The sequence below is a fragment of the Ambystoma mexicanum genome, chromosome 14 (genome assembly GCF_040938575.1).
Source record: "Ambystoma mexicanum isolate Mex_15411 chromosome 14, UKY_AmexF1_1, whole genome shotgun sequence".
Taxonomy (NCBI): Eukaryota; Metazoa; Chordata; class Amphibia; order Caudata; family Ambystomatidae; genus Ambystoma; species Ambystoma mexicanum.
Genome location: NC_090940.1, coordinates 595,474,715 through 595,494,851, shown reverse-complemented (window position 1 = coordinate 595,494,851; position 20,137 = coordinate 595,474,715). Strand labels below are relative to the sequence as shown.

General features: G+C 44.8%; 1 protein-coding gene across 2 annotated transcripts in view; it reads left to right on the top strand.

Moving 5' to 3' along the window:
• PTPN21 (protein tyrosine phosphatase non-receptor type 21) overlaps window positions 1-20,137 on the top strand; it is a 308,385-nt gene that overhangs the window by 32,994 nt on the left and 255,254 nt on the right. For both annotated transcript variants that reach the window (XM_069637952.1, XM_069637951.1), the window contains exon 2: window positions 4,733-5,044. In XM_069637952.1, coding sequence (XP_069494053.1) covers window positions 4,865-5,044 — 180 coding nt within the window. In that variant the 5' untranslated portion in view covers window positions 4,733-4,864. The remainder of the gene's footprint in view (window positions 1-4,732; window positions 5,045-20,137) is intronic.

Sequence of the window (20,137 nt, the reverse complement as noted above, 5' to 3'; positions counted from 1 at the left end):
AAGTCTGGGGAAGAATCAAGAGTACGGGGGGGGGGGTAAATTACAGAGCTTCTTAACCTACCCCGATTATATGTCAATGGGCTTATAAAAAACCTTAATTCTAACACTTTTGGCTTTGGAAGTGCTTGCTGGCACAAGACCTCTGAAAGATGGGGCTACTTTTGGTAGTTAGTTTTAGTTGAACCCAAACCCTTCACTAGACCGCAGAGACCCTACCTGCCTTTTTTTCCAGCTTCTTCTGTGAAACCTTTACCCAAACTGTTGGGCAAAAGGCCCCAGACAACTTAGGGCTGGACAATTTTAGTAGGGGATAATCTCTGTGGACCATGAGTGCATAATACAATCTAACCTTTCCTTTGCAGGAGTTTTTGATATGTAGTATGCCCTAAGTGACTGTATATATTTATCTATTGTTTTAGTCTTGTGTGATAGCTCGCTTGCTTTTTTTTTGCCTTTTTCATAGTGTGTTTTGGCCATAAATAGCTGTATTTTTATACATCCTGTCTAAGTGTAATTTGTGATTTCCATTGTGTGGCCTAATTGTGGTCCCTTTTCAAGCTCACTACCTCCTGAAGATCTTAGCCTAGACTACCTGTCACTACTACCTGAAATGGTTTGGTTACAACTCCCCAGAGTTGTCCTTGTCACAATATAGGTTGGCCTCCTGTACGTCTGTCCACCAGGCTAGAGTATAGAAAATAAGTCCTAATGCCAGTCTCGTCAATGGCTGGTATACTCTCCTGCCAAGTCTTTTGTACAACCCAACTCTTTGTGTGCCGGTCCCAGATTCACTCTTCACCTGGTATACTCTCTTGCCAGGACATTTGTACCACACAACTCTGTAGATCTAGGGGCATAGGTTTTCCTCTCATCACTGGTGTATTTGCATCTCCCCAAATACTGTTACTTTATAACTCAGTTTGTGATATAAGCCAGAGGCAATTTGCCTGCCGTTTCAGCCAGGGATCAGGAATTACCTCTCCAGGAATCTGACCTTCCTCTGTGGGCTCAATGGCTTTTGGATGGCTCCTGTGACTTCTCGGACCATGGTCGGTCTCTTCCTTTCCTTTCCCCGTTTTTAGAAAGTCTCTTGCAGCATTCGTTCTCTCGCTCCACTTCGTGCGGTAAGTGTCTGCGACCGGTGGCTGTCTGCACGCTGCTCTGGTTTCCCTTGCTGGCACGAAGCTCCTCTGCTTCAGTGTTCCTGCTGCCTGCGAAATGCGGCTTAGTTCCAGACGCTGCCTTGCCTGCTCTCCGTGCCGCTTCTCTGCTTTGCCTCTTCGTCGTGCTTGAGTGTCTTTGTGGCAGCTTGGCATCCCCGGCAGAGAGTAGCTGGTAGGATCTCGCTGTGGTATTCCACAGCTCCATCTTTGAACTCCTGCGTTACTGAAGGGAGCTGTTTGGAGCCAATCTGATCTTTCCAACAACTAGACCGCTCACTTCGGTCTAGCTGAGCAATCTTCATTCCGGTTACTCTCTTCCTCGTGTCAGTCTTTTTTTACTGCTGTAACCTTGCAATTTTAGTTTTAGCTCAATGACTAAGTGTTGGGGAATATTGAGGGTTACTGCCACAATATGACACCACCAAACGTGTAATGAGCCCCTAAGTATTTATCATATATGCCTGCACTAATAAACCACACATTTAAGAACACAGTTGGATTAATGCAGAACAGAAAGTGGGTGTGAGGACTCTTCAAGTATCAATGCCTGATGGCACCTGGGATGGAACGTTGGAAACCACGGAGCCAATCCAGATACATGGCTGTGGGACAATATTAACTGGTGTAGCAATGGATTTTGACAGCCCTCAGGATTTCATGTGCAGTGATGTCTGCTGCTTGTCTCTCCTCCTTCTACCTCACCGCTGTCCCCATTGCCTCCCCAACTCAACTCTTCTGACTGCCTATCTCTCAGTTCCGCTGCTGGCTTACATTCTTCAGCAACTTTGTACTGCCGCCGCTCAATGTGCGTGGTGACCCCTCCCTTCCTTCCCCGGTTCCAATAGTCCATGAACATTGAAAATGGACTGCTCCCTCCCTTCCCCAGGCCACCAAGTGTCCATTGCTCAGCAGTCAGCCCGTATTTCTTCTATTTTCCCCAATCCAACCCTGCTTAGCATTTCAGCCCTGCGGACAGGTGCTGATAGCCAGGAACCAAAAGGGGCCCTGTAAATGTTTTTTTAAAGTGGCCCTATATTAACATATACTGGATGCTTTAGAACACATTATTTACTTATTTACTTCATCCCACTCAAAGTAGGACCCATTGGACAGTGGCCCTCTAGGAAATCTGCAGTGTTCCCTGTAGGCCAGTACACTACTGCTTATTGCCTGCAGCTGCTGGGGACTATTGCCTCTTATGCTCCCTTAGCCCTCTCTTTTCTAGGGCTCTTAATTGAGGCGTCTGGGTTTGCACACTAGAAATCGTATTGTCGCAGCTTCGGGCAATAATGTTTGAAAATCGTCTGCTCGATTGGTCTAAAACGTTTGCGGCTGGGCCGTTTATCCAGTGGCCATCATCCCGCATAACGCAACCATGGGGTATGCACATCTAACTAAGGGGGAGCATCAAGAGGAATCCGGGAGTCAGAGCAATGCCCCGAACGTTTCCCTTTTGGAAAACCAGACTGAGCTCCCATTCTATTCAATTCACATGCTTTGTACATGTCCCCTGGCTGCCCTCACCTCTGCAAAAAAGATACTCCCCTAGATGCCTGAATCACTAGTGCAGTCAGTTCACTCCTTAGTGATGGAAGAGCACAGTGTCCTGTCTATCTGCTGCCTTTTTCTGGCACCATTTTATCTACGGTTGAAATGCTTTCTTGAGAGAGATGCTCCTCGAGGATCTGGGTTGGTTCTCTAAGTCGGGAAGTCGCACACTGTCAATAAGAAATCCACTGACCCAACTCATCCTTTCCCCTCCTCTGCACCCCTCACTACTTTCTACTCATCAAATCTACCAACCTTTGCATCACATACACCGCCCGGCTGATGACCCACAAATTCTAGCACACCAAACGCAGAATCATACTCTACTCTCTCACAAACACCTCATCTTACTCCACTCCGCTGCACCCACAACCCTCATCTGAAGTCTGGGACTGCCCTTCCCACCAGCACAACCCATCAGGTTTGTTTGTCCATTCTAATACAGCAGAATCCTTACTCTGTGCACATGCAACAGTTGCTTCCAAAATGTCAGGCTTTCTGCTACTAGCCTTCCCCACTATCCCACAAACACGAGCCTCCCCTCTCCTCCCCATTCCCCCCCACCCCCACCCCCCTCCCAACCATCCACTTTCTTTTACAGGGAGCAATGCCAACATTATTGGCTGAAGGTCGCTGCAAGTTACCTTACTATGGAGGCTGGCTGTACTGGAACTGAAGATACAGCTTTGCTTTATGGCACTGTGTTTTGGGACAATTGGGGGGGGGGGGTAGACCATCATTCCAGGCCCTCTTCCATTTTCAAGCAGAGTCGCAATGGCTTACCGCCCAACTCGGAAGCAGACTAGAGCGTGCTGACATCAGAGGAATGTGTATGAGGGATGGACTGGGAAGTACCACCACAAAACACAGCAAGGCATAGGATGGCGTTGTCACAAACTCATGAATCAAAATTGCATAGATTCTATCCTCCAGTGCATAGAACTAGATTCTCAGCCCTGCTTTGAACATGGGTCCAGTGAGTGGAGTGGACCTTTTCTTGACTGCTCTTTTCCGGCTACGAGCTTGCTGCACCTCCCGCACTCCATTAGGGCAGCTGCATAGCTCTGGGTAGACCAGGACTCTTTGGACTCAGGCAGACCTGTCTTTGGAAACAACCGGATCATGGCCACACATTCCATTTTGACATCTAGATGGCTGTTGGTCAGATAGTAGAGTGGCCAGTTCTGATTGTGCCTTTACTCCCCTCCATCTCCATTGTTATGGTTCTCAGAAATGCCCTCACCTTATGAGGGCTGTACCCCTCTCCTATAGCTTGAAACAGCGGGTGGACCGTTCTGGTGTACACCTCCTGGTTCCAGAGAGAGCTTGCCTGACCTTTACCTTACAGACTACGAGAACCTTAACCATCACTCCTGAACCATGGACAGTGTAGTGGAGGAGTTTCATGCTGCCATTTAGAAAGTAAATGTGGAATTCTCTATCCTCCAATAGGAAAATATGCTTGTCAAAATCCTTTACTATCCTACAAGTGAAGGTAGACTAGCTGCCTAGCAAAGTTGCCAATGTAAACCATCCATAGGGTTTAGGACCCGAGGCCAGTTCTTCAGCCAATCCTCCCTGCCACACGCACTGATTCTAAACTCGTCCTGGCCCCAGCAACCCTTCCGGCATCTGGGTAGGGCTCAAGATGCGGGCTCCACGAATGTCCATTAAGGAAGGGTTACCAGATAATGTAAGCCTTTCTACTCTGTTGTTATGCGTATTGTGTGGTGGAATGTAGAATTAGTGCGTGGAGCAGTGCCATTTTAATGGCAAAGCAGCTGAATGGGCTGGCACATTTTATAAAGCCTTTTACCTCCGTCTCGCTGGTTTGAGGTGACCTGTCACCGTTAATGGCTGTTGGACCAAAGTAGATCAAAATGCAGGTGGACAAATGCAAGCCAAACTCGGTGTGCTTTTGAGTTCCATGCAAGTGCTTCACAGCCTTGCCATTTTGGCTAAATGGAAGCCTGTTTTTGCTTTTATTCTGTGGCATTTACTACTACTTCTTTTCCTCACAGGGTCTTGATGTTCCCCACACGTGAATTCCTCAATCTGTTCCTGATGGCCGCAGGATGAGGGCTTGGCCTAGGCTGAAAACTCACAGCTTCATCTGAAACGGCCATATACATATTTATTGCAGTGCCGATAAGATGCCGTTACCCTTCGGGTTAAAATTGAAGCGGACTCGAAGGTACACTGTCTCCAGTAAAAGCTGCCTGGTAGCCCGGATCCAGCTTCTGAACAATGAGTTTGTGGAGTTCACCCTGTCCGTGGAGAGCGTGGGGCAGGAGTGCCTGGAGGCTGTGGCGCAGCGGTTGGAACTCCGAGAGGTGAGATGCGGGTACAAGGCCTCATTGAAAGTATAAAAGTACTATTATTTTTTTCTTCCCCCCCACTCCCTTTCTATGTTTGTCACTTTATTTCTTTTTTCCTTTGTTTCTTCCCCAGTTTACGTTCTGCGTTGGTCAATTGGGTTATTGTATTTTTTTGTTTTTTTCCTCTTGCTGTCATTCTCCATAATTGAAGAGCTAATTTGGTAGAGAAATGTTGAGATGTTTTTTTATTCAGCCCCTTATTTGTTTACTTTCTCACGCTTTTTTTTTCTTTTCTTTTGCCTTTCCAGTCTTTACTTTTTACAATTCTGTCCTCAAACTGCTTTTCTCCTTTACAAGTCAAAGAAAAGATCATTCCTACAGGTTGGCTAAAGCAATTAAACTAATTTTCCAGTTTTGAATTGACGGTAATTTTACAACCACCCCAAAACAATAACTTTTTTTTTAATTTATTGTCTTTAGACACTACACCAACATATCTTCGTATTTAATCTTTCAAAATGCAATCTACATTCTAACTTCTGGTTATGTGTAAGGCACCACTGCAGTGGACACTGGCTGCAGGTATGGCTAACCTCACATATCAGAATACAGCAACGACTACGACAAATTAGGTCTTGCTGATCAGATAATTGTTCCGCCTACTTAGCCCGGACTACGCCTCAACACCTCTGACATCCAGTATTCAGCGAAAACCTACGACAAATTCGGGCCTGCTGGACACATAGCGAGTCTCTAGCACTTACCCCATCTGCTCACCCATCTCAGCACCCATCCCCATGCCTGACATCATGGGTTGCTTTCTACCGGAGCCTGGCCAGCCCTGCTAAGCCTGATCATGGCCAAATGCACCCACTCGTGCTAATCCTACTTTGCGATCTCCCTCACTCTGGACTTCGGTCCCCTAAGGCGTTCCCTCCACCAGAGCATTGTGACTATATATGGTAAAAGTTGCTATATAAATGAAAACTACAATATTCTTTGACCAAACACATTTCAAATCGGATACATTACTATAAATGAAACCAGTTGCCTACTGAACATATCCAACAGTGGGAAAACATGCTTAAAATTTGATTAGCTATAATTGTAAATACATATGCACTTAAATACATTCATATTTTGAGCCAATAATGCAAACTAACACAAGACAAACATATTTGTGTTAGAGGTATAAACACCCACATATAGGTAATGTTTTGATATAAAGGTATTGTCTCATTTACTGTTCCTGTCATGATTACTGTATGAAAAATCCATTAAGGCCGATTTGAAATACCTACCTTTGCAGAATACCTAATGTGTATCATTTACTGGCAAAAATTGAACAGGTGAGGAAGCTTACACCACTACCAGTGCATTCCTTTTCTTTTTGTTGCTAAAAAAGACTCTCTGCCGATTGCTTCCTCCCGCCAATTTGGCGTTTCGTTCGCAGGCATCAACATGGCTTTTAGAGCCAAATCATTTAACGGAAAATGGAAGTTTCTGTGCTTTCAAATTCAAAAACAGGGTTATCTTGTGAGCATAAAAATCAACTTCACTTATTGTGGCGGAATTACTTCTGCCTGGCAGAAGTACAGTGGCGACTAGAGGCTCAAGTGCCCACAAACTGCTACAAAACAAGAGTGATCCCAATCATAAAGTTAAAACTGGCACAGTTAAGAGATATACCTCCTTTGCTTTTTGTGGTTATGGGTGCAGAGGTAGGGGGCTATACCTTCGAGGGCTCTGTCCAGTAGCCACCCAAACAGTAATAACAGTCCAAAATAAAGGCAATGTTCAATCAAGGTTTTATAATAATATATATATACTTAAATGCACACACCATCTGCAAAAATAACTAAGTAGCAAAACACTACTGTTAGAATTGATGCAGTCTCACTGGTGTGGGACTACACAAGACTTCTCTTGGTATTAGGTAACCCACTTTTTAATATAGGCCTGTACTACAAAAGTTGGTGGTGTGACTGAGCAGCCAGGCTTATCTTAAGAGGGCCAATGTGAGCTGTAAATCAGTAAATGCAGGTATACACTTACACACTTAGTTATAGTATAAATATGTATTTATATGTATATACAAAGATATTTAAAGCATTCTTTAATAAGCAGCGACTAATAGTAACCTTAATCCCAAGTTAGGATTCAATTGAAAAAGAGAACAATAAAGCAGGTGAATAATTCTTTCATATGTAATATGTTTTCCAGCACATGGAGTGACGTCTTTTGAGGTCCGCAATGACACTTATTTTGTATCATCTTTGCAATATTGATTTATAAGAGGGGGAACAATTATAGTTGGATCAGAACATAGTTGGTATTCTACAATAACAGTTAGATTATCCCAGAGGGATGCAGGCAGTCTTTTATCTCAGCAATAATAGTGTTCAACAATTAAAACGTGTAAGGGAACAAGCACTACCATAGCCAATAGGTTGAGAAGGGGGCCTTTAGGGAGCAGAACAGGTAAAATCAATGGGCCAGTTCAAAGTTATGATGCTCTCTTCTTAGAACATTTTATAGTTCAAATGGAAAATCACAGCAACTCATGAGTCACCTTGAAGAAGAACAAGCGGAAAGGCCAGTGCAAGTGAGTTGAGGTCACCTCACAAGAGAGTAAAATAGCACCCCCCCAAGATGGGAAGCACCACACATGGCAAAAGGTTGATGCACCCAAACCCCACAGTACCTTTGAACTGAAGAATTTGTTCCAGCTGGATGCCTTCTTGTTGTAGTGCAGCAGACCCTTGTTCTTGGTCGTGGTGACAAAAGGGGGGAATGTCTGGCAGGCTCCTGCGGCAGCACTCGAGAGAGGGACTCGGCAGCAATGGATTCTCCTTGATTCAGCAGCTCTTTTCGGTTTTGGCGCCTCCGAACCGCTCCGGTTAGAAGTTACTTGATCTCTCGGTCCTGGATTCTGGTGAGGAGGCTCTGGATGAAGATTTCCTGCTTATATAGGGTCCGCTGGATGCCCACAACATTTTGGCCGGATTCACAATTCAAAAGACCATGCACTCGATGATGGTTAGGGGTCCCCGGGTATTGGGATTCTGCAGCCTTGGTAAGTCACAGCAAGTTAGGGGTTGCACCAAAATTAAGCTTGTCTTTAGGCTAGTTGGTCCCACCAGCCCAAGGGAGGAATTCATCCTGTGCGGGTCTTCCCAGTTGAAATGAATACGGGGTCAGCACAGCTGCAGGACTTCACTGGGCACTTTGCGGACCAGGAGGGTGCCGCTGGTGTCTCTTCACGTGTTCTTCGTCGGATGTTGTCCTCCAGTGGTCGACTCTGCTTCTAGTCCCAAAAACCTTGCCTTTTAAACTAGTTTCCATTCATTCACAACCCTAGACTGCCAATCACACAGCAGGGTGGCTGTCCTTCTAGACAGCCAGCCGGCCAATCAGAACTGGTTTCACTCGGGCACACCTAGAGACAAAAGACAGGGATGCTTCGGGACTCTCCCTCCCTTCCGGCCTTTCCAGACACACTGGATCCTGGGCGGGCTTCAGGACTGAAGCACGCCAACAGCAAAATGCAAATTTGAGAAAATAGTCACCTTTGGGTGCTGTACTGCAGCTGAGAAATCAGCCTGCAAGTACATGGCACAAGGTAGTAAATAAGAAACCACTGTCACCCGCCATTCAAGTGAATTAGTGTAACAGAATGTTACATGAGGAGTGGGATAAAGGAGTCACCATGTAACCCCCCAAGCACTCCACATAGGGTCGTATGTGCTGGACCCACAAAAGAAAAGGTAAGTAAGATGGGGGCATCTTACTATTCTTGGGAACAGTAGTTCACCCAAGAGAATGTAGTAAAACATTAAGAGAAGCCCAAGGGACTTCCCAGTGGGACTACGCAAAAGGTGCTGCGTGTCACAATGCAAAAAGCAGATGCCTATGGAGTTTACCAAAGTCCATTAAATAGTAAGAAACACAAATATCCTAGTCAGAAAAATACATGAGAGAGTGAGAAAAAAGTCCTGCTCACTCAGGAGTTAACATTTTTTTTAAAAACTGAGTCCAGCAAAAGAGCTGGGCTATCTATGGTTAAAGGGAATTGGCACAGACATAACATTATCCCTAACAACTACACAAAACCCACCACTGAGGAAAGAACACATAATATGCAAAGATGACAAGGTGCAGCACTCTGGGTAGTGAATCAGTGGTGAACGGCAGGTAAAAACCACAATGTTGTTAAAAAAGATATGTTCTTGAGTGCAAAAAGGGATTTGAGTTATCTAACCAGTCTCTAGGGCTCAAACAAGGACCAAGGGGCCAGTTACCGCAGAAGGTATTATTGACTGGTGGTAGGTAAGATTGTATGTAGTAAACCGGTGGGAGACTACAGCAGCCTTGTCCTCTTGGCAATGGGAAACCCAACCTCTGGTATAGGTCTGTACTACAAAAGTATGTAGAGGGATTGAGCAGCCAGACTTGCCTCAAGAGGGGTCAATGTGAGCTGTAGAGGTGCAACATAGAGATTCACAGTGACACATATTCAAATAAAACTTATACTTGAGGTTTCTTATTAAAATAATTATTTATTAATTTATCAGTCCGTTTTAAAATAAGCTTTCTTTAGAATGTGCCATATGCAACGATGAAATACATTTCTTCACAAATTCACTCTCTCACTCTCATTTTAATTGCTAGGACACTGTGGCCATTGATATGATATGGCATTTATAACACGCCTATACACAAGTGTTTCAAGGCGCAAGCACTTAAATGCAATACTGAGATTGTGGAAAAAGGAAAAGGTTAACAAGTTCTCTGAACAGGTACATCCTTTACAATCTCCCACTGAAGTATAGGTTAACCCTTTCCAGCTATACAAGTAACTTGTGTATGACCTTTTGAGGGATAGATGAACATAAAGTCAGAGGGTAAGAAGAGTCTGCTGGGAGCCAGGATGGCCAGTGTCAATTGAACAAAGTCTAGGGGAGCTGAGGCACTTCTTGAAGATAGCACAAAAGACTTGCACAATGTTATATAGAGAGTTTGTAGAAAATAATCACGTTGGGCCACAAGCTGCGAGGCTTGTGAAAAGCAAAGATGCAAGCAACTCTGCAACGGCCAGCACATGCAAGTCTCCAGTGATAGCAAGCAAGCCACACACAGTAAGGGGTAATTACCCCTAGTTAGGCAGTACCTTAGTTCTGAAGAAAAAGGATCCAGCAGGCTTCTGTTCCTGTTGCAGTCCTGCAGATCCTGTTTTCCGGGGCCTCAGTCGTGGGCATAAGTGGGCGGACGTCTGGGGACTCCTGCACTGCGGTTTGAAGGTTTGCTGCAGCAATGGGCTTACTCCAGATCAGTGGCACTTTGCGGTTTCAGCTACCAGCAAATGGTAACACCGTGGTTCTTGGACACCTTGTGGGCTCCCCTTGGGGATCCAGCACTCTGTTCAGTTGGCTTAGGCTTGGGTCACCCTGCTTTGGGAGGGTCCTCGGGATCTTCCTGGAGCTCGGGCCTGGCGTAAAGACTATACACTGGCTCCTGGTTTTTCTGTCCCATGGCACTCTGTTTCTGCAGCAGCAAAGAAGTACAGCCAGCAGGGAGAAGGGTTCTAGTCAAGTTCGTCTTGGGGTCAGTTAGTCCCACCAACCCATGGGAAGAAGTTGTCTGTCCCAGGCTTCTCTAGTCGATACAATAATTGGAGCTTCAGCACTGCAGCAGGGCTTCACCCGGCAAAACAGTCGGAGAGTCCAGCAAGCTTCTCTTCCAGTTTCATCTTCGGTTACTTCGTCAAGTGGTCGACTCTGCCTTCCTTGCAAAAGACTGCATCTTTTTATGCCGGTTTTTCCCATTCATTCGCAGCCTAGCTGTCACTCACACAGCAGGGTGGCTGTGTTCCAAGGACAGCCAGCCAACCAATCTCCTTTGGGTGCATTCCTGTAACCAAGGAGACTAAGCAAAAGGAGTTTCGGGCACCTCCCGCGCTTCCTGCCTTGCCAGACACGCTGGAGCCAGAGGCTGGCTTCACCTATGAATCCTGCCAAAGACAAAACAACCAAAAATGACTACTTGTAAAGTGAATTGGAGAAAGTTGAGATGGCTAAGCAATGCTAATAAGAAATGTGAGCAAATCAACCAGAAGTGAATGTTTGGAGTAAGCATTGCTAAGAGTCAAGTGAAGGCTGTCAAGAGTGAAGCAGGTATTGTTGCTCATTGAGAGCAGTGAACCAGTATATAAGGATAATCTGACAACCAAAGCATCGGAGGTTTTGGTAAAAAGCTGAAACCGTGTCTGCTTCCTAGCAGGAGAGTTTACTGGGATGCTTGTGTTGGTTGTAGCAAGTGGACACTAACAAAGCAGTGAATCGTGATGAAAGAGGAAACGATAAAGCTTCAAGGGCAAGTGAGAGGAATAGGTCAAGCCTTATTGTGAAGCTGGAACTGTGGCAAAATTAACTATACAGCAAGAAAGGTGTTGGTTGTGTGACCTCTAATGGTAGGACCGCGTGTTCCAAGAGCTGCACCTAGACTGAATACACCCTCCTAAAGTCAAGTGACTTGTTGAACGAATAAAGGAAAAGCCTGTGGAAAGGAAACTGGGGATCTGAATTTAAACTGGTGCAAGGTAACCAAACTGAGGAGCTGGTCCCAAGGTATTTGGTGATTTTGGAACATTTAACATACTGAAGAACGGTGTTATTTTGGAACTGTTTGAGCCTTGTGAAGGGGAAAAATCCCTCTTGCTTACAAGGGCTGGCAGAAGCCCTGAACTTTCATTTGAACATGTTTTGTTTGATGCCGACATCCCTACACATTGTATGCGATGAGATGTGAGTGCAAGCTTAGGTTTTGGACACAGACAGCATTTTGCTTTGGACGTCCTGACATAGACTATCATTAGTTTAAGTTAGGTAGGGAAGTGCCATCTTCGTATAGGGCACGTTGGACCGTTTTCCAATCTTCCACCTTTATTTAATAAATGTTTGTTTTATAAAAATCGTATTCATTTGTCTATCTACTTCATTATGCCTTCACATAACACTAGAGTACTTCACCCATGAAGCAATTTCAATTCTCATAGCAAGTCGAAGCTCCTTTCATCACCCATAAAGCCATTCATGGATCTGGATCTGGCTTCAGAATAATTTAAAGAAATCTTGCCCAGCCATACCACTTCAGACCGGACGTCTGATACCTAGCTGCTCCGAGTCCCTGCTATCAGGAAAACAAGACGCAGAAGTTGAAGAGTTGCAGTTCTAGCCACAAAGATGTGGAATGGCCTCCCCATCCACCTTCTCAGGTGAAGACAACCAGACTCTGGTACGCAAACACCTAAAAATGTATCTCTTAAATCTGCATAATAACCCTGTCCCCCTTCTTTTATTTATTTTTCTTTCTTTTAAAACTCTTTCCCTCTGCTGTCCTTGTGCTCCATGTGCAGGGGTGCATAATAAATGCAAATAAACCTTAACGTATACAGATTAGGAAAAGGATTTTTGTGATTTGTTTAATCTGCGATTAACTAACGCTCCTAGTTACGGGGCCAAATTATAGAAACGGTGTAAGTAAACTGAACAGGACAGTGCCAACTTCATTCCTTTATAATTGCTTCACCTTTGTGGTAGAATGAAGCCATGAAATGTTGACACAGGCAGAAACGGATGATGGTAAACCTAGAAGTTTGCCCCCAGGGTTGAAGTTTATGTACAGAATTTGTATGTCTAGTGACTTCGCAGGGTGTGCATTTGCTGCTGCGTAGCTCTCCTTAAATAGATCAATACATTCACTGCAGCTGTGCCTAAAAACGAAGGATCAAACCTATGCAGGAAGATGGGCGAGCAAGGAAACATTTATCATCAACGGTTTACTTCCTGGGTTTCTCTTCAATTAGTACCCAGTGTGCCATATTTACATTGAAAACGCTGCACTGATTGGTGCTTTTATGAGCCTTACCTGCAGGTTCTCCCTGTCGCGTAAATGCGTGTTCCTCGCGGCTGTCCCCAGCATTCTTTTCCGTTCCTCCCGACATCTCTTCCGGATTTCGTCCGCCATTGCTTCAGTTGCTGCTTCACTATGCATCTTCATTTCAATCCTTGCACAATTTTTGTTAAAGGAATCTAAATCCGTAACGGGACAAAAATAAATAACGGCAAACATATATTTCTTTGACATTTTTCATTTTTAAGTATTTTGATATGGAACAGGCCGCCTTCCTTGCAACATGGATCCCTGTAGCTCCCTACCTAGGAAGCAGAATACTCAGTCTAGTCTTTCCTTACTAACGCGTCCTGCGACTGCCGCAGCCAGAAACTGCAAATGTGAAGCGGCATTGAACGAAATGCAGCACAATTGGTATCCCAGGGCTTTTCACCCCGGAATACTAATGGCAATAAGTCTGGAGCCGTGGATGTGGGGGGGGCATTTCTGCTTTAGGTAATGCCTATGGAGCCTTCGTTAAGGCCTCCGCTGCACTCTGGCCTGTAACTATGGGCCCTAGGGACATTACCTAATGTGGTAATGACCCTTTGGCTCGGGGCAAATTGCCTAAGTACAGTTACCCGGTTGTTGACTGTGCTTGACCTGAACATGTCTCTGGGAACAATCGATTTACCTAAAACTCTAGAACGTGTGGTCTATGTGCGTCGTGCTGGCTAAGGTGGAGTCTCAGCAGGTTCTGTCACCTTCCAAATTCCTGAAGCTGCAAATGACACTGACCGTAAGGAAAGCGGAGTAAGAGGTAGGGTGCCAGCTGGTGTTTCCACGACTGACCCCAATACCAATTTGCTTGGTCTGCATTGTCTGGACACCTACGGTGTGTATTTGTCAGTTATCCTTGACCTGGATGCTCTCACTCTCAGATATTATAGCATTTTTATGGCCGGTGTAGAGCCTCAGATGTTGACCTTGTTAACCCAGCACATGCCATACACCCGATGAGGATCACAACTACCTACAAATGAGAACATTGCTGGGAAATGTAGGGTTTTCAGTATCTTTACAGTTCTTTCAGCCAATACTGCTTGCATATGCTTAGTGCTCAACACAACTAAACTCCAGTGCTTTCAGATGTGAAATAGTTCCACTCAATTTGTAATCCTAATGCTGCTGCCTCCATGAGATCTTGATTTAGATCTCAGCAGTGTGGAAAATAAACTAATGATATCTTTGTGCCAGGCGACTATTGCCTCAATAAGGAAATCTGCAGATTTCTAGACTGAGCAGTGCCTTTTAAAAGGTTAAGTTTGCTGGAATAGTGACTTTGTAGACATCAGCTGTCAAAGTACCCTATCAACTGCCTATCTTCTGGAACTGGGGGACTTAAATCGTAACCAGCTACATTCAGCGCTCTTCCTGACTCTACGTAGCTGAGATTCTGGAGGACATGTACTTGTATTATATGTATCCATTATTTTTTAAATGCCGCCCAGAAACTGTTCACAACCTCCTCTTCTCTAGAATAACCATACCCACATTTCATTCAAAGTTGTACTGCCCTTGTACAAACCTTTTGCAGACAATAGGATCCTCATTTGTTCCACCAAATCAGAGTACAAGACCTATATTACCAAAATAAAAATGGTGCTCTTTTCCACATCTGGTCTAAAACCACATGGCTCCACATGCATGCTCTCCAGTGTCTTGTTTGATTTGAATCACTATTCGCCTGGGGAGATGTCCAGTGCAGCTCTTCTACCTAAAACGCATCTATTATTACTTTATAGAGGAAACTCCGATCTACAGCTCTCCAGATGCTTTGGACAACCATAGCTGATGGGAGTTGTAGTCCAAAACAGCTGGCGTATCAAAGGATGAAGCCCTGTATTCTAGAGCTTGATCATTTAATGTCTTTTCTGTTCATGTGCCTGAAGACATCAGTTTCCTAATGCATCTGAGGCGTGGTTGGCCCAATGTTGGTCACCATTCTACACGCTTTTCTTGTTCTGGTTGATCTGCTTTGCCCTCTGGCCTACAGGGAGGATAATTTAGACTCTGCAATGCGACGCGGAAACACAATGTGGAGTGTTTTTGTTTGAGGAAATAGGCCTGAATGCTGAGGCAACTGTTAATCGTTTGCTTCTATATAGACCTGCTGTGGTCATGGATGACTTTTCTCAAACTATATCTAATTTTATTCTCTCGCTTCTTAAACCTAATACAAATTTTGTATTGCTAGGAAACATTCATTTATTGTTGGGGTAGGGGGGCGATAGCAGAGCCCTGGAACTTGTGTTTTACCCAAAAAGTTACTGTACCCACACATATTACAGGACATACATTAGATTGGGTTGCCACCCTTAATGTCCCCATTAATGATTTGCCAGTATATACATGCCCATGGTATGACCATTTTTTCATTCTCTAATACACACTAATATCAACACATCCTATTAAAATTAAGGGATGGACTAAGCAGGATATCCTGCATAGAAATACAAGGAGTCTTACAAAGGAGCGTATGGATCCTCTCATGAGTTCCTCCATTGATGGGATCAATAGCCTAGCGTCTGCTGAAGAGTTGTCTTAAAGCTATGACCTCTTCCTTCGACAATGTCACTAATTCCTTGGCCTTCCGTAAGTTGAAGCAAAAAAAAAACTGCTCCCAGAAACACTGTTTTCAGAAGAACTTAGGGAAATCAAAATGTGTATGTTGGAATGTTTTTATGCCTAGAAGAAGAACCCACCCTCCTCCTGTTTAACTTCCTATAAAAGAGCTGTAAAAGATTATACATATGCTATTAATAATGCAAAGAAAAATAGTTTTAATAATAGAATTACTAATGCACAATATGAAACCAAAGAACTTTAACATTTTTTAACAGAACAAGTAACCCCTTTTAGGCAAGAGCCCTCCACTATCACTAAGGCTGCGACTTGGTGTACATCAATTCAGGAAGCAATGAAGGGTAAGCTTAATAAAATCAGATATCAGTAAAAAGGCTTTGTACTCCGATACCCCTGGAGCCACCAATCAAGTGTACTCCGTTTCTAACTCTCAGACTCCAGAGTTTAACTTTACTCCCATAACGGTGGAGGAATTATCAATCATTATTAAGCAAAGGTGACCCTTGCTTTTCTTCAATTATGATATATGGTATGATAGGTTATTTATAAAGCGCTAAATACCCAGAGGTGTCTAAGCACGGACCCTGGGCTCGAATATGTGTTGCTTCCAAGGCGAGCACGTTTCCCCTCAGCTATCCTCCCAAAAGGATATTATTAAATCTTGCTTTGCAAGTTTATTAATGCATCCTTTGCTGAAAATCTGGTGCCAACAGATTTAAAAAAGGCATGGATTACGCCTATTACCTAGTTTACCTGAGGATAATCCATTGAACTTTAGACCTATCGCGAACATCCCTTGTTTTTGTTTTTAGTTTATTTTTTTTTAATTTCTTTGTTTTCTTTTAACAACAACAAAACACATAACAAACAAACAACCATAACATAAATGGCTTATTGCCACTTTGTACGGATTTTGCCCTTCTGCTGTCATTACATAATTTTCACCGACGACCTTGTTAGTTCAGTCCGGACCTCCCGTTGGGTCGAACACCAGGTCTAGTACGCATATTGTTCTATTCTTCGGCTTCGTGCTCGGTCTTTCTATTTCGTCTATAGATGCTCTGTTTCCGTGGGATCTTCGCAGTTTCCCTCCTCTCCGTGGCCAAACAGATCTTGTATTAGCGTGTTCCATGCAGTTAACTTGTGTGCAGTTTCTCCTTCCCCTCTTGTCACTGCTCTCATCCACACCACAGTCTCTGCCTGCGTCCACTTCTGAAGGTCTGACCACCATGCTTCTATGCGCGGGCCCGCCCTTGACTTCCATGTCTTTGCTATCCTTCTGTTGGCCAATATACATATTAAATCTTCATCTTCGCTAGATGCGATTCGTGTTTACTCCCTCTCGAAAAGAGGCCCAGTAGATACTTTTCCGAGTTCTCCGCCTGGATTTGGGGTCCGCTTCTTGCTATCTTAAGTCTGAGCCCGTCCCAGAAATCCTGTATCACTGGGCAGGACCAGAACATGTGTACCATGTCCGCTTCTTCCGATGAACAGCGGGGGCACCCGTTCTGGCTTCCAATCTGGACTTTATTAATCTTTTTAGGTGTGAGATATGCTCTATGCGTTACATATAGCTGCGCCTGCCTAAATCTTGCATTTCTGGATACTTTTTCTGGGTATCGTGGGGCCCTGGTCCATTCTTGGTCGCCGATGGGTCTCCCTAATTCCTCCTCCCAACGCTGCCGTGTGTTGCTCCTGTGGGTTTTTAACTTTGCCCTTTGTTCCACTTTTTGGCGGGCTTCTCCACAGAAGCCTCCAAAAGTGGTGCCACTCTGGGTACCACAGAGGGTGTGGGAGGGGGTTTAGGCATCCTGGACTGAGTTACCTTGGTAACTCAAGTCGCACTCTTGTGTGATTGGCCCAAGTGATGAGCCGGCCGGCTCACCACTTAGCATATTTGACAGCTAGGCTGAGTGAATGGGGGTGTGCTGCATAAAAGCAGGGCTTTTGGGACTGGAACTGAAAATCTGACGAGGGAGAAGCTGAGCCGGCCTGCTACGACGACACCACCGGTGGAGCCCTGCTGAACCGACTCGCCACTTCCCAACGACAGAGATCATCTCCCGGCTGGAGAGTCTTCTTCCCCATACTGGTGGGCACAACCAGTTTACCTTCCTTTCTCGCATCCCAGGACGTCTTGTGGTCGAATTGCCCGTGCCAAGCACTCCGGTAACCGGATAGCCACTTACCACTGGACCGCGAATAAAAGGACCGCTCCTTTTTAATTGAGAACTCCGCGGCTGGTTTCTTCCCTGGCAGTGCAACGGACTCCTGCTTCCTCCCCGACGAGATCCTCTTCTTCCGGACGAAGCACCGACTTGCACCCGCTGCCAGGAACAACTGCCCCCGCTGGAGTGCTCTCACCATTTTAAGGTACCGTGTCCGCCAGGCCTCCCTTTCTAAAGATTGCTACAAGGTAACAATAACCCCTTAACCTTCTGGACTGGGCTGGCCGCCTTGACCATCTAACTGTCCCTTTCTTTTTGGTCCAACTCTTTCTGAACTTATTGCGAGACTTTTGGGCACTTTAAACAGTGTGACCTTGGACACATTTCGACCGCAGCCTCTTAAAGTGGGTCCGGCCTTGTTAACTTTGACTTTACGGTTTTAACCTGCCTTCTTCTCCTACTGTGTTCTTCAGAAAGTGTTGGGATCTGTTTCTATCGCTGCTCTGCCTTTCACTCCCTTTTAAACCAATTGATTAGAGTGCCATCTTCGTTTAGCGCTCACCGCTGTCTGAAAATAAGTGTTGCTTTACTTAAGACTTGTCTAACTAATCGTTGAATGGAGTGTATATCTTTTAGTGACTGTGTTTTTGAACTGTTTGATATTTGTGCCAGTGTGTCTTACTAGATGTGTTTTAAATAAATAATTATATCTCTTTTACACCAAGCTCTGGTCAGTGTTTGCTTGCTCTACTGTGTTCTTTTGACCTATTGTGAATACTCTGTATACTGCCTAACTCTTCTTGAGAAGTCTGACTGCTCAGCCACAGCTACAAGGTAAATCTGGGTGGTACAGACTGCTACCAATTGGGTTTACTGCCAACCACCTGTAGTCTTAAATCTTTTGCAGTGGTCCCAGAGGGAACTGCACAGGTTTCTGCCTAACAGGGACGATTCCTCTCCGGCGCTCTATCTTCCTTTCCACTGCCCGATTCTCTCCGGGTGTTTGGGAGAATTCTCTTATAAGGCTAATTTCCCAAACCTAGTGAGTCCCTCAGCAGCTTTGCTGGATTTTTTGTTTTTTTTATTTTTTCTCCTGCTAAGAGTGTGACTCTTTTTACTCCCACTCTTAGGCATGATTTGAGGTATGGCTCGGACTATTTGTGTGATTTTGGGCTATGGGGTCTTTTAATCCATAGGGTATATTCTGTCTTTTTGTGTATGTGTTACACAGCACCCTCAGTGCAGTAATACAGGGGTGTCATAGTGACCCCCAAACATAGACTCCATACCCTGGGACTGACTACTGTCTCTCAGGGCATGTAAAGTCACCATTGACTTTACTAGTCTTAAATTGTGAACAGAACCAGTACAAACCATCATATTGTGGAAGTACTGGAAGGGGTTAATTCATCCCTGTGCAGTGCAACGACTCCACGTTTCCTCCTCGACGAGATCCTCTCTTCCCCTGGTTGAAACAACGAACTGCAACCACTGCCAGGAACAACTGCCACCACTGGAGCTTCCTTTCTGTTTAAGGTACTGTGTCCTGCCTGGCCTCCCATTCTTCGGTTTGCCCAAGGTGACCCTTAGATCCTTGGCTTTCCAACTGGGTTGGCCCCAGACCTTCTAACTTTACCTTATTGAATCGCCCCAACCTCTTTTGAACATTCTGCAAAGACTTTTAGTGCATTTTAAACCGTGTGATCCTGGGCAGATTTCGCTTTGCTCCATTTAAAGTGGGCCTGGCCTATGAACTTTGGCTCTACAGTATATACTGCCTTTCTTCTCTTGCTGAGAACTCCTAAACGTGTTGGGACCTGTTTTATTTCTATGCTCTGTCTTTTTCTCTCCCTTTAACTGAACTATTGGAGTGCCATCAGTTTATGCGCTCACAGCTGTTTAACAAATCGTGGGGTTTTTAACTCTGACTTGTCTGACAGTTATCAAGGGAGGTGTGTATACTTTACCTGAGTGTGTTTTAACTTGCTTTTGATTTGGAGTGCTAGTATATTGCCTAAAGTGTGTTTTAAATAAATAATTATATACTTTTTATGCAAAGCTCTGGTCAGTGTTTGTTTGCTCTACTGTTTTTTTCGGCCCTATTGTGTATACTCTATATACTGCCTTACTCTTCTTGAGCGAAGTCTGACTGCTCAGCCACAGCTACCAGGTAAATCTGGGTGGTACAGACTGCTACCCATTGGTTTTACTGCTTACTCCTATAGTCTTATTCTTTTTGCAGTGTTCCCCAAGGGAACTGCACAGGATTCTGCCTAACACCGGGGGCTTCGCCGAGTGGGCAGCAGGTGTTCCGGTCTCTGTGCAGAGACTTTGGCGGTCTTCTGGAACCAATTTATGCTAGTTTTGTCGGATCTTGTCAGGATCGCTCCGGAGCTCCTCAGCG